The 17,864-nt window shown below is 43.8% G+C and overlaps 1 protein-coding gene across 1 annotated transcript in view; it reads right to left on the minus strand.

The window, feature by feature from the left end:
• Positions 1-17,864, minus strand: part of TANC2 (tetratricopeptide repeat, ankyrin repeat and coiled-coil containing 2) — a 150,790-nt gene that overhangs the window by 42,403 nt on the left and 90,523 nt on the right. Inside the window, exons 9-13 of the mRNA XM_041426254.1 lie at positions 15,373-15,636; positions 12,742-12,867; positions 8,615-8,896; positions 5,783-5,916; positions 290-521 (exon numbers count right to left, since the gene is read on the minus strand). Coding sequence (XP_041282188.1) covers positions 290-521; positions 5,783-5,916; positions 8,615-8,896; positions 12,742-12,867; positions 15,373-15,636 — 1,038 coding nt within the window. The remainder of the gene's footprint in view (positions 1-289; positions 522-5,782; positions 5,917-8,614; positions 8,897-12,741; positions 12,868-15,372; positions 15,637-17,864) is intronic.

Consider the following 17,864-nt stretch of genomic DNA (forward strand, 5'->3'; position numbering starts at 1 on the left):
GCCAGGCTGGATAGGGCTTGGAGCAGCCTGGGATAATGGAAGGTGTCCCTGCCATGGCAGGGGTGGAATGGGACGAGCTTTAAGGTCCCTTCCAACACAAACCATTCCATGATTCTCAGTCTTCCCAGCCTCTCCAGATCCCACCTCTTCTCTCCACCTCAACAAGCGACGCACACACATTAATCCATCGCTTCGTTCCAACGCCCACAACCCAACTAAGCATCATTTTCAAAAATCATAACAAAAAAAGCTGCACGGGAGGCTGGGGCACGGCGAGGAAGACCAGTACCTTTGTGCAGGCTCTCCAGGGGCTCCAGGACCCCCCTGCGGAAGGAGGCCATGGGGTCCTGCACGCAGGAGCGGAGGCTGAGCAGGCTCTGCAGGTGCGGCTCGCGCAGCAGCTGCTCCCGGTACGCGACGAACTGCGGCGAGCGGCACAGCAGCGCGGCCACGTTGTGCACGAACTCGGGCACCAGGCAGGTGTAGGCGTTGTCAGCCTGGCAGTAGTGGTAAGCTACGACCTAGCAAAGAGAAAAGAATGAAAAACTCCGTGTCTTCATCAGAGCCACGCCGCGACAGTCGTAAAAGGAGCGGTTTTTCATTTGGTGAGTTTGAGCTGTTCTGGCAGGTGAAGACTTTAAGAGCAATGAGTGTTAACTAACTATGACAAGAATCCAGACAAATCAGTTGGTAAAAACAGGCATTGATCCTGAAAAATGACTGGACCTCCCGCCTGAGGAACAAATGAAATTAAGCTGTTTGCAGAGACTGACAATGACGGTGGTTGACGTCTCTGAAGTGCTGTGCTGAGCTTGTGCTATGCCCTGAGTTCTGTTTAAGAACTTGGTGCCAGTAAAAACTTGTGATTGTTTTCTTGAACTTACTCTTTATTTGCTTTGTTTTCACATGTCAAGCTCTGTGGAAGTGGACACACAGCACTCCCTGAGTCCATCACAGTGAGGCAGCACCGCAGGTACAGATTCCCCTGAGCTGGGGGCGATGGCAGGCTCACTGTACTTTACTCATACATTGTGATCCCACACTTCATTAAAAAAATTAATTCAATTTAAAAAAAAAAAAAAGTTCCCCTCTTCCCAGCTTTCTCCTGATTTTTCCAGCTCAGCAAACTCTGCTAGAACCCTGCTACGTTCTGCCCACTTATTAAAATAAGCAGAAAACCAGTGATATCTTCTCAGGCCATACTGCCAACTTTCTTGTTTTCTTTTGCAGTATAAAAAAGGCCCTCAAAAATCTGTCTCTGCCTGTGAATCCCCTGGGAAGCTGCTCTGGCACCACTCCAGCACAGCTTCTCCTGCTCCCTTGCTGCCTCCAGCCTCAGGCACTGCCTGCCCATTTGGAATGAGCCTCTGCCAGGGCACAAAGCTTTTCTGCAGCTCCCATTCTGGACTGGGTTTTCTTTTCAAATATCACTGAGTATCCAAAAATATCCCAGCAAGGCAGGTGGGAGCAGTTCTCTACCAAAACCATCACTGCCCTGGAGCACTGTAGCACAGAATGTTGCAAAATAAATTGCATTTTTGAACTTGGGAAGGACAATATAGCTGAAGACACTGAAAAGGAAAAGCTCCTCTGCAGCTCAGGGCAGCTGGGATGAAATGTGCCCGTGGCTTTGGACATGATGAAGGCTTTCTGTCTCTCCACCTGCAAAACCTGTCCCTTAGACTGCAGGAGGCTCCAGGGTGGCTAGGATGGAACCAAGGAATGAACACACCAGGCTGTGGGATACTCACCCATTGCTGGTTCAGCACTGGCTTTTAATTTTCAATATGAAATTACCCATGGGATATAATGCAGTAATTTCCTTTCCCAGTCAAAACGAGGTGTGACACATGCAGTGATGAGGAAGCTGGGCTGTTATTTCAAGCATCAAGCTCTAATACATGTATTTAAGTTTTAATGGATACCTCCAAATTCCTTACAGAATTTTTCCTACCAGACAGTTAAAATAGAATTAATTCCCTTAGAGAACAGCACTATGTAAAGTAATTACAGAGGTAATGATTTCTTTTCATCAATCCTATTTATTTGGGGATTATAACTTGTGCATTTCACAGAATGAAGTTTGCAAGTTGCCATTCCTTGATACCAGGTTCCACTAACAGAAATTACTCTGATTTCCTATGCAATTTGTGTGTACCACAAAAATAAAGTCTCTTTTAATGAAAGGCCAATTAATTTCTTCCAGGAATCCGAAGAGTCATGTCATGGAAAAAAGGTCATGTGTAATCATCATCACCATCAGATTTTGGGACACACATACAATTACAACCCAATTAATTTCAGCCACTTCCCATGCATTACAGTTGGACTTGATGATCTTAAGAAGTCTTTCCAAATCTTAGCAATCCTATGATTCCATAATTCCTGATCCCTGTGCTCGATTTACTGGTGTATCAACTAAGCCTTATAACCAGTAGGATAAACATAATGCTTAATGGGTGGATCTGAAGCTAAAGCAGTAAGCAAAGGAAGATTCTGGGAAGTCAACCAAAGCAAAGGCAGAATGACGTTCTTAGAAAATGCAACCTGAGCCAGAATTTCATCTTGATGTTATTTATTCTCTTGTGACATTTTCTCTATCTTCAAATCACAGAGAGGCTGCCAAAAGCCAGTGCTGGAGATGGGGCTGAGAATCAGGCTCCTCACTTGCATGGAGCTGGGTGGGAAGCAGTTTTCTCACCCTGTAAAACTTTTCAAGGTTTCAAATCCTGTTCCACCCTTGGGAATGAGAACAGGTTAATGTGAGAAGTGAGTGTAAGAGCCTCCAGGATGGCTAGGGGCTGGTGTGGATGGGACTCACCCCAAACAGGTTCAAACTATTCTTTCTATCCTGTATTTGTTGAATGCCACTAATGCTCTGGGAAAGGTCCCTTTCCAATTATTTCACTATTGCAGTTCTCCAGCAATGCTTCTGAAACAGAATCTACTCCATTTCGGCAGCTTTCCTTTGCCATCACACCTCCTCTGTGGTTTGTCTTGGCTTCCTTCTGCAAGCATGTCATGCAGGGACAGCCAACCCCCTTGGACCAGCCTCCCAGACCCCTGAGCTCACAGCAACACCCCACTCCCTCCAGTGCTCTTAAAGGGCTTCAGCACTGTATTTCAACCTTTAACGAGATCTTTTTTTGACCCATACAAATAAATGCAGTGCAACTTTGACCTGCCACTATGCCACATGCCAGGCACAATGCTGGCTGTGAAAATGGAAATGGCCATTAGCACTGCATGTGACTGTGACCCAGTATGTGGCACGTGGTGACCCAGTTTATTGGGAATGTTCATTATCTTTACATAGCTGAGCGTGCTGGTAAATGCTTTCTGAAACTCTACAGTGGCCCAGGGCACCAAGGCTCAGCAGCAATGAATCCCTCCACCTCTGTGTAGGGCAAGAGCACACTGTTTTTATATGCCTGCAGCAATGTTAGTGATGCTTTGGATACGGCTTGGAGGATGGGGACAAGAGCCTCTGGAGCCACCAGCTGTGTTCAGCATCAGAAAAATGAACTAATGCAAAGGATGTGCAGCTCTTCCACCAGCTGCTCTGCACGGGGTACAACCCATTAGTGCAGCTGAGCTGGGTTTCAGGTCCATTTGTTTAAGTGCTGCTACCACAAGTGACCACACAGCATCCAGGAACCCAAAGAATAAAGCTGTTCAATGGGTTAGTTAAAACTGGGTAGCCAGTCCATTAAAAATCCTCTGTGAGTAAAGGATAAACCTTCAGGGAAAAGGAAAGGTCAGCATGGCAGGACCGAGTTGAGCTCCTGCTTGCCAGTCAGCAGTTACTTAGTTCTAAAATTAATGATTTGTTCATCTCTGACATTAAGAGCTGAATGCAAACTTTGTCCCCAAGAATTTACTGTACAAAAACCAGGCATAAAAGTACAGCCCTGAGTAATCCAGAGGAGGAAAAGCAACTGTTTGCTCACCTTTCATTTCTGTCATCATAGATACACAACTTCTGAATATTGGGATAAGTGACATTTTCAGAGGGAAGGGGAGTGGGTGAGAGGACAACGAGCTTCCCACCAGCATTCTGGAGCCTGTGCCAGCCATTACCTAAGACTGTTTGTATATTATTAATCTGCTTTTGTAACAATCTGCATTTCTGCAGCACAGGGACCTCAGCCCAATCTGAGAACATTCTGCTCTGCTCAGTGCAGGCAGAGGTGGAACATCTGCACACAGCTTTCTCCAGCTCCTCACATATGGTTCATCTAGCTCCTAAAATAACCCTGACAATTGTGGTTGTCCATCACTGTCAACACCTTCTTCTGTGCTTCAATTCTTACTTCAGTGTAAACATAACTATAAAACACACATATCCAAGAAATACTTTTCCATCCAGATAGACTGAAGGACCTTAAAACCATTCCTAAAGAGTCTGCAGCCAAGGTACAACAACCCATTTTTACTTTAATTTTGGCTGTAAGGATTGTTTTTAGCTCTTTCTCCAGTGATCAGAGATGCAAAAAAATCTTCAGTGAGCAATCTATGCCATGGATGTGGCACAGTGTTTGAAAGAGCCATATTCCTTACCTTTTCCAGGAGGAAACAAGCTAAAACAGCATCCATTTATCAATTACATACCCAGCAGGATGACTTAAGCACTCAGGGGAAGTGATAGATGAGGTATTTTAAGCAGAGATAGCACACTTTACTGCCCTTTCTGGTAGTCTGCAGAGCTTCAGGTTTGCAAGGAATACAATGACTAATGCAACCTGAACAAAACCAGACCTGGGCTTTGCATTCCTTTCAAGAACTTCATGTGGAAGAGGAGAGTATCAAATCTTAGTATTTGTTTATGCAGCACATACTACCTGCTTGGCCATCTGTGTGCAGCAGGAAAGCAGACAGGACAAACAGTATCTGGCACAAAAAGCCAAGCAAAACATGTCCTGGTAATAACTTAGAAGAGACTTTTCTTGCTATTTTCCTCTCCAAAGTGGGAGCAGGTGACAGGAAACCTGCTCCTATCCTCCCAAAAGTTGAGGGAGGAGCAAGAGCAAACTCCTTGGATTTCACAGCAATATTTCCTCTCCAAAGTGGGAGCAGGTGACAGGAAAGCATTTCCTGCTCCTATCCTCCCAAAAGGTGAGGGAGGAGCAAGAGCAAACTCCTTGGATTTCACAGCAATAGAATGGCACCTTCTCACCACTACAGAATTAGCGTTAAATCTCAGTAATACAGTAAAATTCAAGCTGTAAATCTTACATACATAAGTGACAGTGTTCCATATGTTCCATACAAACCATTCCTGCCAAAACAGCAAGTAATTTGTGTATTGTTCCAAAGGCTATGGTCTACTTTGGAGAATTTTCCAAAAAATTCCCAAGTGCACACACAGCATTAACACTCAGCTTGTGCCTTCCCCAAGCACAGTACCTGCCCTTTTCAAGCTAAACACTGGGCAATTTTGCTCTCAGTGCTGAAGAAAAACCACAATTATTTCAATAATTCATTCAATAATTGTGTCATATCCTAACATTTGCAATGTAAAGTAGGGTGGCTGTGAAAGACAAACCCTCAGAGTAACAGGGAAGTGTATCTGATGTGGAGGGAGCTTCATTTTAGAGAAATAACTTTCCCAAGTACTAAAACTCCTTCCACAAGACTCTCTCTGGAGGCACCCCCAGCGCGCATTTGAGCGCACGGATTTTTCCAAGCGGGAGAATTTCCAAGGAGTGCCGCTAAAGCTGCCCTTTTCCCAAAGAGTGCCAACTAAAGCTGCCCTTTTCCCAAGGGCTGGGGGATGCCCTACCTGTGAGGCCAGCCTCCGCATGGCCTCCTCCTGGCGCCGGCGCATCTCGGGGGTGCCGGGGCAGCTCCCGCTGGCGATGGACGCGTGCGCAGAAGGCGGCTGAGCCAAGGGCAGCTCCCGGTTGGCATCCACATCTGCCCAAGGAAAAGAGGTTAAGACAAGCACTGATATTATTATCAGAAACCAGGCAGCTGCTGTTTCATGTGCACGGCGGTTCAAATACTTCCCGCAAATACTGTGGTTGGGATTTCAGGGGTTTCCGGGCCGGAGGCTTCTCCAGAAACTTCTTTTGGAAGTAGAAAAGGATCGCTAAGAAAAAGCCTTGAGTTTGTCTTATTCATCTTCCCCACTGTAATTTCATTGACTTCAAAATAATGACAATAATGGAGTGAACTGGGCCCTCTGGCAGGCTCTGCCTTCAGGTTTGGTGGATTTGAGTGCAGAGCTCTCCTGCACTCCACTTCTGCCAACAGACCTTGCCTTGTTATGAACAATCACTAGTTAATTTGGTTCCAAGTCCTCCTTCAGCACAGACAGCCAATTTTTCTGAATTACAGGCTTATTTTCTAACATAAATAAACGAAGAGCCCCAGCTAATACAGCCATCTGAAGCCCATTAATTTAATCAGGGGGAGAGGAGCAGGAGCAGCACAAGGATCTGGAAAAGGCTTGCAAGCAAATAATAAATTATCCTGGAATCATCTCTGGCAAGTTTAACTGTGTCCTAGTGCATTTTAGCTGCCTCTTTTGCCTGGTAAAGCAGAAATTGGCTTTACCAGCAGATTGCTACAGAAGCTCATCCACCTGGCCTTTGTGGATAACATTTCCAAACTATTTTTATTTTCATTTCAAAGTACTCATACGGAGGGTTTTTGAATGACACCACAACAGGCAGCACTTGGTGATGTCTAATTATTGATTATTTTAAGAACACCACCACTCTGAAGTGCAGTCTGTGCTGGCAGAGGATTCTCCTGACTGGATTGCTGCAGTGCATCCCTGAGTTTGACTGGAAATAATAATGCAAACAATGACCCATTTAATGGCAAACAACAGAGGAGAACGACTGCTGCCTCCATAATTAAACCCTGAATGTGTTAGAATGAGGCACGTTCTTGATTCTGAGCATAACACCACTGTCACCTGTATTAATTTTCTGAGTGAGGAATTAGAAGTATGAGGCTGCATTGAAGCCAGTTTAATTAGCTGATTGCACAACTGCCATAGCAGAGTCAGACCACCTGATTAGCACATATTAATTAGCACAGATTTAATAAGCATAATAGATTTTTTTTCAGCATGTGGAAAAAGAAATGACAAAGAAACTTATCACAAAATCAGAGATTAATCATAGAATATCCTGAATTGGAAGGGACCCACAAGGATCTTGCAGAATAATTATTATCTTCTATAGCTAGACTTGTGATCTCTTTAGGAAATCAAATCTAATTAATTACTGATTCTGAAGGTTTCCATCCTAATAACTAACATTGAGGAATCCTTCAGCTTTCAACTCCAGGGACACTTCAGAGTGAACTAAACCATGTGTTAAGTGGGACCAAGGATCTTCATCATCTGTGGACAAAGGGTGCAAGGCACCCCATGTGAGAAATCCAGCTTTTAGCCCAGAAGGGGTTTAGCACAGCCATATCTTTAATGTCCACCATCATCCTAAGGAGACTGGGGACACAGCACAGCAGAGCTGAGGTTAAAATCTAGAAACAAGCCCTGCCTTTCACTACACATTGCTTATTTAGCTCTGACAAGTGACACTGTTCAACATGCCAATCCCGGTGACATTTCAGCTCTTCCGACAGGGCAAGAGCACAGCATTTCCAGTAAACAGATTTAACTACAGCTTCACTGAGATACAGTGACCTACATCCTTAAAGATACCTTCAGGTACCTAATTCAGTATTTTTAGTCCTGTCTTACTCACTCACTGAAAGCTGAGTGATTTTAAAATGTTGTCATCTCTACCTGCAAACCTGCCACTGTGTAGTGATGGGAATTGGATGGGACCAGAGGAGGCAGAGCAATCTTGGGTCCTGAGCCTACAGGGGCTTGAGACCTGCATGGAATATTTACACCACAATTCAAGGAGATAAACAATCTGTATGGGAAGAAGAATGCATTGGCATGGATTCATAATCATAGAATATTAGCTGCCTGATCTGGATGGAGATGTCCACAGCAGGGGGATTGGACTACATGACCTTTAAAGGCCCTTCAAAACAAAATCATTCTGTGATTCTGTGATTCTAAAATTGGAGTCTTCCCAGCCAGAGAAAGTTTGTGATGTTTCTAAGCCAGACAAGTCAGAGACAGACTATTCTGACTCTTCAAAAAGAAGCTTTGGAACAGGAGCAGTACAAAAGGGGCCTGTAGCAGCAGAGAGACTTTGCACAAAAGCATGGAGGGATAGGACAAGAGGGCATGGCCTCAAGCTGAAGGAAGGTAGATTTAGATTAGGAAGAATATAGATTAGGTATTAGCAAGAAATTGTTCCCTGTCAGGGTGAGGAGGCCTTGGAACAGGTTGCCCAGCTTTGGCTGTGGCTGCCCCATCTCTGGAAGTATCCAAGGCCAGGCTGGATGAGGCTTGGAGCAACCTGGGATAGTGGAAGGTGCCTCTGCCTATAGCAGGGGGTGGGAATGAGATAATCTTTAAAGTCCTTTCCAACCCAAAGCATTCAGGCCTTCTATGACACATTTCTCAAAGGTCCTGACTAAGCTTGGGCCTCAAGAGAAACCGGCTTATTTCAGCCAAGACCACCCTAAAAGCTGACGCAAAAGCTCTGAGTTTTGAAGACCCGCGTGCTGCCGCCCTTACGTTTTGGAGAGGCGTGGGGGCTATCTGAAGCAATCTGCCTCATCCTGGTGCCGTGGCAGCTGAGCGCCACCAGCCTGGAGATGATGGCGGTTTTGCCGAAGCCGATGTTGCCGACGATGACCACGCCGCGGTTGACGCTGGCGTTGGAGCTCTGCAGCTGCGCGTCGATCTCGTGGAACACCCAGTCCCGGCCCACGAACACGGACTCCGTGGTGATGCTGGGCACCTCGAAGAGCAGCGGCTTCAGGGAGATGTCGGGGGGTCTGTAGGGCGCGAAGCGCACTGCAAAGGGAGACATGGGAAGAACATCAACGCCCAGTTACCGTCATGTTTTCTGGAAAAATCCCTCCGCCAGGATTTCGCTCCTGGGAAGCTGAGAACCATCAGAGAAAAAGGAAAACAGTATTATCTCCTTTGCTTCTCCTGTGTTTTTATGCTTTTAGAATGTGGTTTGAAGATTGTTTATCCAACAGGTGGTTGTTTCATTGGTTTCATGTGAATTGCTTTTACTTATTGGCCAATCACAACCAAGCTGTGTCCAGGCTCTGGAAAGAGTCACAACTTTTTCAACAGTATATTTTAGCCTCCTATCTGTATCCTTTCTGTATTCTTTAATATTCCTTAGTATAGTTTAGTTTAGTATTCTTAATATAATATACATAATAAAATAATAAATTAGCCTTCTAAGAACATGGAGTCAGATACATCATTCCTTCCAACGTTGGGGTACCCCGAAAATACAAGATACGCCAGATGGGAAAGCAGAGTTTGGAAACGGATGTTTATCTCACACAGAAATCTTTCTGTTACGAAAGGTGAAAACACAACACAATTCTGTGTCACCCACAGGTTTGTTGTGAAAGCATCTGTCTCATCCACAGTATTTTCCAGGGCATTGAAGATTTTACAGGGAGTAGCTTAGAGCTGGGGAAAAATTGTGGCTGGAGAAATTAATTTTCCTCTTAAATCCAGTGCCTTTGAAGGCTCTGGGCAGAATGCTGCACTCTGGGAGACAGGACTGATGGCTGAACACAGAGACACACAATGCATGTTCACCTGTTCAACCTAACGAGCCCACAACAATCTCAGCACCTACAAGTGTTAATTCAATCTAAGCAAAGTTATTTCGATTCTTCTGGAGTAAATAAATTAAGCCAGATTGTTGACAGGATATTTCTGTTTGGCAATTAAAGTATCTTCTCTTTTCACAATGAGAAATGATGCTTTAGAGCACCATAAAGTTATCAAGAAGAGCAAGAAATACCTCCCCAACAGACCATGTGTGCTGGTGCTGAAGAAATACTGTGCAACTTCTCTAGAGCCCAAGCAACAAATTTTTAAAATACTGAACTGAAACACTGCCCACCACATGCAACTGGGCTCTTCCCTGTTGCTGTAAACTTCAATTCAAGCAACCCAGATCTGGGTGTATTATATTAAACTAAGCAAATGTCTGACTTTATTTCCTTTACTTGCTTTAGACTGCAACTTTTGGATAGTAGGGAAAATTTCTTCACTTAAAGGGCTGTTCAGCCCAGGGCAGTGGTGGAATCCCCATCCCTGGAGGGATTTAAAAGGATGTGGCACTTGTGGACATGGCTCAGTGGTGGCCTTAAGCAGTGCTGGGGGAATGATTGGATTTGATGAACTTATTGGATGCATTTCAACCTTTATGATTCTGTGATTCTTTCAAGTGTCATCTTAAACATGGCATGAAACCAGCTCCTTTTTTTCCACAGCCTCTGTGTCTAAAAATGCTGAACTATTTTTTAGTGTTTCTAAGAAGCACATGAACTCTCTTACCCACAAGGCAACAGTATTAAACACATACTGTGAGGAAAATCCCTTGAAAATTATAAAAACAACTTAAGGAAAGCATACCACTGCCATATCACATATACAGATCCACAATATATTGGGGGAGTTGGAACTATCCTCTCCTCCATCCCACACATCACCCAAAAATCTTGGTTCTTCCCATCCTGCAACACTTTTCCTGACATTTGCTTTCTGGAGAAGAAAACCCACGGTACACCACAGCCATCAGCTTCTGCCTTGGGTTACAGCAACCTGAAAAGCCTCACATCCCCAGGGATGAAAATGTGGAAAGTAAAAAGTGCCTTCCCCATCCTATTAAAAAGCTGTCACTGGGATGAATCCTTATCACACTCTTAGCGTTGGGATTCCTCCACTGCTCCCCTGCTTAAAATAATTGATTTAACAAAAAATAGCACATTTAGTCTCTCTCACTGGGATTTTGGAACACTGGGAACAGACAGTGGGCTGTAATGTGTCCCCCAGCACTGCACCACGAATGTCTTCACAATTTCAGCCCAGTGCAAAGATTAGGGATATTAAAATTAAACACTAGTTTAGGATTTCCAGCTGGAACAAAGAGTTGCAGTTTGTAATAGTCCAGATTGATGCAATTTCACAGCACAGCTGCACAATGCAGCATTTCAGGGAAGAGCCCCCCCTTGCATATGCAATGACAAGAAAATATTTCCAAATAGTGATGGTTTGCTTTTTCACATCTTCTCCCTCTCTTTTTAACAACAGCACAGCACCTCAGGTAGGATAAGAAACAAACTTTAAAAATGTGAAACACTGCTGCTATTTTCATGCAACTGTCACAAAAAGGGGAAAAAAAAAACAAAATGCAGAAGGAAAATATGTAGTGCTACAAGGGTTTCAAAAGTGTGTCTGGAAAACAATTTGATTCTGTTCCTACAATAAAGTTGAATGTTTTGGATGCAATCACTGCAAATTACACAGCCTTGGCAAGCTCCTGCCTCCAAACATATGGAAATTTGGTCTGTCAAACTTTGCTTTCTCCACTTACTGCCTGCTAATGCACTTCTAGAACTGCCTCAGCAGCCAGGAGGATTTCACTGTAGAAATCCAAAACTCACAAACCCATTCTTTGGGGGGCTCATGTGTTTGGTACAAAGTCCTGCCAGGCTGTACCAGGTCGAGCATGTTGGGTAAAACCCAGCCTGTGCCTTCCAGCTCCCCAGTTCCTCACCCTCCAAAAACCCCCTAGAGAACAGGGAAGTTTCAGGTATGGCCAAAAGAAACCCCTCATCTATGCACAGGGGAGAATAAACCAGTCCCATGGCATAGAAACAACCTGAAAATATCCCAAATGAGCTTTCTCAGCCACTTACTCATCTGTGCAACAAAAAATGATGGGGCTGAAGCATTAGTCTGGTGATCTGCTGCAGACTCAGGACTGTCACAGTAACAGCTTAAGCATGTGGTGGAAGACTGAGCTCAGATTAAAAGAGGGATGTAAGTTGAAGGGTGGGCTGAAATCCCAAGGAGATGGTGCAAACTGAGCTAGAGCTGCCTGGGAATAATAAGCAAAACACTAAAATGTCAGCCCTGGCTCCTCTTCTCATTGCTAACGTCTTGTTTGTGGAATTTGCCACAAAGAACCACAAAAATTTACCCTTCAAAAGGCTTTTTAGAACTCAAAGAGCTGCCTGAATACAGGCATTGTGAGCAACCCTACAAGCAGTGGCTGAGCTGGTGGCCCCATCACTGCACTGGGCTCCTTCCCCACTGGCACACTGCTGAATGCAAGTGGGAACTGCAATCCCTGGCCTTGACTGAAAAAATATGACAAAACGGTAGCAGTCCATAAAATATCTCATTTTTAATAACTTATCAAATTATTAAGCCCAAGGAGACCAGCTGAGAGCTGGTGGTATTCATCCTGGAGAAGAGACAAGAGGAGGCTCTGGGATAACCTTAGTGCAGCCTTTCATTGCCTAAAGATGCTCCAAGAGAGCAGGAGAGGGACTTTGGACAAGGGCCTGAAGAGACAGGACAGAGGGCAGGGTTGGAAGAGATGAGGAAGGAATGAGGGTGCTGAGGCTCTGGCACAGAGCAGCTGTGGCTGCCCCTGGATCCCTGGCAGTGCCCAAGGCCGGGCTGGGCAGGGCTTGGAGCAGCCTGAGACAGCGGAACGCGTCCCTGCCACGGCAGGGGTGGCACTGGATGAGCTTTAAGGTCCTTTTCAACCCAAACCATTCTGAGATTCTGGTTTTCACACGGACATGGATGAAGTTCCCATACAGACACCCCCAGGGTGGGAAGCCCCCAGGGCCTCGTTGTGCTCCTACCTCGCAGGTCCTGCTGCGCCCGGGCGCTGGCCACGCTCTGCCGCGGCATCCGCAGCGACGTGCGCAGGGGAGTGTGCCTCTGCTCGTCCAGGTAAGCCAGGTCTTCCAGGTGGGCTGAGCTGGTGGCTGCCACGAGAAAGCAAAGAAGTATACATCATGCCTGGCTTTTGGATCTCATGCTCTGGTTACTGTATTTTTCTGTTTTTAATGAAAATACACGGAGATGTAAGTACCGTGAGACAACAGAGCTGACGTGAACCAAGAACCACTTCCCAAAGTGTTTTGGTGACTTCTTCTTATGCTTCATTGGTATTTGCTCTGGTCTGGTCTCCTGTTGGTGTTCCCAAATAAAAGAAGATACCTCCAACTATTCCAGGGTGCTCCAAGCCCTCTGCAACCCAGTTTTGGACACTTCTAGGGATCCAGGGACAGCCACAGCTTCTCTGGGCACCCTGTGCCAGAGCCTGCCCACCCTCACAGGGAAGGATGTGTTGTAAGAATTGCTCCCAGTTGTAAACTGCTCAGTGGCAGCAGGGACACAATACATTTAGCAACTGTACTTTGTAAGCTGCTATAAAAATGGGTGGTTTTGTGCTGTTTTGGAAGATATTTGGAAAGAATCTTAAAAAAAAAACTAAAAAGAAAAAAAGGAGGAAAAAAAAAGCCAGCAGGTGTAAGTGCTGCTATGCTTTGCTTCCTAAGAACAGACTGTACACAAACTCAACTGTATTTGTAAAAAAAGAGAAGAACCTGTTTCAGAAAAGCTGTGAATTCATGATTACGTTAAAATGTGGAATACCATGGAATACCACTAAAAGAAAGGCAATATTTTTCCCCATTCCCAGCTATACTGTCTCCACACTGATGACCTTGAGGCTCAAAATTAATATACCTATTTTCTGGTGGGTTAATTTTCAGTTGGATTAGTCAACTAATCTGGTTTATCAAGTGGTTACCCAACGTGTGTCACTGGAGCAAGGACATGGAATTGGCAGCTCAGCATTAACTCTTTGAGCAACGTCACATTTGCAGACAGACTTAAATCAACTCTGAAACTACACTTGGTTTCCCTTTCTCATTATTCAGGCACAAAGATAATGAGGTTAAACTCTTTGGTGAAAACCACCCATATAAATCCACTACCTAAACCCCATAATTTTCTGGTGCCACAAGCATACCAGAGCTCATATGTGATCATTTGATGATAAAATGTTAAGCCAAATCTTGAATTCTCATCATACTTACTTCCATGATTTAACCTGGGACATGAACTGTGTTAGCTGACATAGTACTTCAAAGCAGCAAAATCTCTACCAAAAAATAAACATCTAGAAGGAAAAGTTGTTCCTGAACTTTACTGGATAGATAGTTTCCTCTTGAAATAGTATTTGCCTCTAAGTGCACCAAGCAAGTCAACAACTTCCAAAGACAACTAAATGAACATACATGTATTTAAATTTATGGTGTCCAGCCTGCTTTGTTTGCTTTGGAAGATGTTTACACAGTGTCACTTATAAGGAATTCACCTAAAGCAAGCAGGCTGTGGAAGCAGAGTTTCCCTCTCTTCAGTCTGAAATCTCAGGTTTTCAGTCTGTGCTGCACCTCCATGCTCTGGGCTGGTACTTCACCATCTATAAATCTAATTTCTGCACTGCTTTTAGGTCTGTGACCAGCCAAAGCAGGATTAAAAAGGAAAACTAATCCAGTTATGCAATGCAGCCTGGTTCACCAAGGGATGCTGATTTAACAGACAATATCCCTGGCTCTTTGGAGTACCTCTCAGAAGTGTCTCTGGGTTTTCTGGAGCAGCGTCCCCCAGGACTCAGAATTCAAAGTGTGGATTTCTCCACATGTCTACACAGACACACAGACACCACGTTTTATCCCAGAGAAGTTACCCAGCAAGAAAAAAATATGGGGCAATAAAGGAACAGGGAGTAATTCCAGTCAAGCAGCTTTGCAGCAAAGCTTTAATATTTCTAATCCCATCTCTTTTTTCTGCCCTGCTGTTACCAGCTTCAGGGGAACGCTCAGCGGGCTGGTAAAAGGCATCAATAAGGTATGGCACAGCATCATTTAGAAATGTTTCAAAGAACAAACATGAATGCAAATGAAATTAATGTTGATTTTATGCCAAGACAAAAAATGCCAGTCATTAGCAAATGCCAGGTGCTGTGAGGTGTGAGATGTCTGGGGCACAGTCCACCAGGAGCGATAGGACCCAGAGCAGATCTTCTGCAGACAGAAAGTACCACGATTCTCTTAGCTCCAGAGCTGTTAAGCTCTTCAGAAAAAATGAGATAGGTTATTTTACTTGCAATGAATCCTCTGAAAAAGTAGAAATGGCTATGATGTCATGGCACCTTAAAACCAAGACATCTGCATTGTAATGACAGTAAAGAATCTGGCTTTTTCTTTTTAAACATATTCTCCTGTAATCGTGTACAATTTTGTAAGAAAGTGATCATAAACTGCTGAAATAACCATTAAACACCATCAGAAACAGTTTTCCACAGAGGAATTTTTCATTTAGAACCAGTAAGTCAAAAAAACCCCAATTTTTGTCATTCTTAAGTATGATGACTCCAGGAAGGAGATTTCTTCTTGGATAAGGAAACACAAATTTCTTACCTGCTACTGAATTTGGCCGTGGCATAAGGTACAGAGGAATTGACTGCACTGATTGGGACAGGACTGTCTCCAGGTTCCTCTCAGGGATTTTGTTGAGGCTGTAGGTGGAGGCTGACATGTTCTCATCCACACGGTACAGGCAGGAGTCCATGCTGGATTTCTGGGATTGCCACTGTTTCAGGTTTCCCCCAGATCCAAGTTCCTTACTGCTTTCCCCTCCATATTTAGTACGTTCCACATTTTCAGAGTAACTTGTCAATGTAGCTTGAAGGAGGAAATTATAAACAAAATTAGTAACAAAGAAAGAATGGCTTGAACACACGCTGCTCAATGTTGAGCTGAGCCATGCAAGAGCCAAAAATGATCTTCATCATATTTTCCATATCCACATAAATCAGAGATTATGGATTTTAGTTTAATGATACTGTTTCTGCTTATGACTTCTAAAAGAACATTTAAGCTCTAATGTTTTGGCTCATACTGTTAAAAGCCATTTGTAATTACAAAGAGTATTAAAAATTCTGTGCTGCATTGTATTCAAATACACCATTCCAGAAAGAACAGAAATTATTCAGGAGGAGACATTACCATGGCTCCTCATGTCTTTTAATGGGCATCATAGTTTCTACCTTTCCTTTTCCAGGGAATGTTTGCAGAAGTTTGCAAGGTCTTACACTGAGAAGCCTCCACCGACCTGCCTGAACAACCAGCTCCAATGGATTGGTTTGGTTCAGAAACTGAACCCCTTATCTCATTTGACTGACAGTAAGTTTTTATGAAGCTGTAACTGTGATCCACTCAGTTTCCCCTATATTATTTCATTTTACAGATGAGGATTGTTGCCATATTGACTTTCCTACTGGGAAGTGACACTCAATTGATCCAGAACACCCCCATGTTCTCCCCATTTGTATTTTCTCTTCTGGATTACAGTGTAGTTACCCCCTGGCTAAATAATCCCTTTGGGCTATTGACCTTTCTCTCATCTTTATTCCCCAATGTATTCATTCAAGGTCATAATCTTAGTCAGCAGTTGGGACAAGGTCCCAACACTCACACCAGCTTATCTGAGTGTGTTAGAGAATCACAGAATGGTTTGGGTTGGAAGGGACCTTACAGACCCAGACCCACCCCCTGCCATGAGCACCTTCCACCATCCCAGGGTGGTCCAAGCCCTGCCCACCCTGGCCTTGGACACTGCCAGAACAGGGCACAAACAATCTGGGACAGTGGAAGCCACAGCTTCTCTGGGAAACCTTCTCCTTATCCATCCTAACAGACTCCACAACAGCTTCAACCTTTACCCCTGTTTCTATGGCTTGATGAGTACTGGGTTTCTTTCTAAGGAGCGCGCTCAGTATCTTTGCATCCCATCAAATGTTCCAAAATTTAGTTGCTTACAACGTATTTTGAAATTTGAAACCAACACGTGAAACTGCTAAGAACTGGTATTTGTTTGTTTGCATTTATACACAGGCTTGCTGTCAGGTAAACATATTTATGATTTAGGGTAAGAAAATCAGATAAAACCAGAAAACAGCTATTCACACATTTCTCTTGATCCCTCAAATTGTCTGAGAAATATCTTTGAAATGATTCTCTATAAAAAAAAACTCAATTTCAAAGACTGGGTTTGCAGGGCAAGGCATGCCATATTTTCTATTCACAGAAAAAAATCCCCATTGATCCATCAGGATCCATTAGAATCTGTTAATTTCAAAAGTCTATATCAATATGTGTCTAATTAGTCTTTGTAGAAACAAATCAGCAGCTGACATCAGTCATCTTCCATCTGATGAAAAACAAAATAACCATGTGTCAAAATAAGTTTTCTTTAAGTGAAACAACAAAAAAGAAAAAAGAGCTATTAAGTCCTGCTGCCCCTTTTTCTAATCAACAATTTGTGTTCATTCTAAACACAATTTTCTCTGGTTTACACTAAAGCTGTTTTATGTGCAAACTCATCATTGAATCAGATATTTAGGACTGTTCCCTGTGGATTAATTTACCTGCTGAACAGCCCTGGATGATCTAAGTGCTGCTGCACATGCTGAAGTGATGGCTCTATGGATTTAATCTCTTCAAGGAGCTATTTTAAACCAAAATAATTTTAACTTCAGTTAAAAAGCAAAAGCATCAGGTTAGCTGTGAGTCAGCAACATGAACTGACATGCTGAGCACATCTCCCATAGTGTGACCCCCAGAGCTGCTCAGACACTACACCCTCACCATGAGGACTGGAGAAAGCCTATTTCAGAAAGATAATTTCAGAAAATTTATGTTATCTGCAACTACTAAGATGTCGAGCGATATTCAGGGGAGGAAAGTTGTGAACACCAGATTGGCAGATAAATACAATGAAAGTGCCAAGATTTGGGGAGCCCTGAAATGGTCAGGGAGTTGGATCAGGTGATTATTGTAGGTCCCTTCACAGTGAAATATTCTATTCTATTCTATTCTATTCTATTCTATTCTATTCTATTCTATTCTAT

Source organism: Onychostruthus taczanowskii, unplaced genomic scaffold (assembly GCF_017590055.1).
Source record: "Onychostruthus taczanowskii isolate IOZ18803 unplaced genomic scaffold, ASM1759005v1 scaffold91, whole genome shotgun sequence".
Classification (NCBI taxonomy): Eukaryota; Metazoa; Chordata; class Aves; order Passeriformes; family Passeridae; genus Onychostruthus; species Onychostruthus taczanowskii.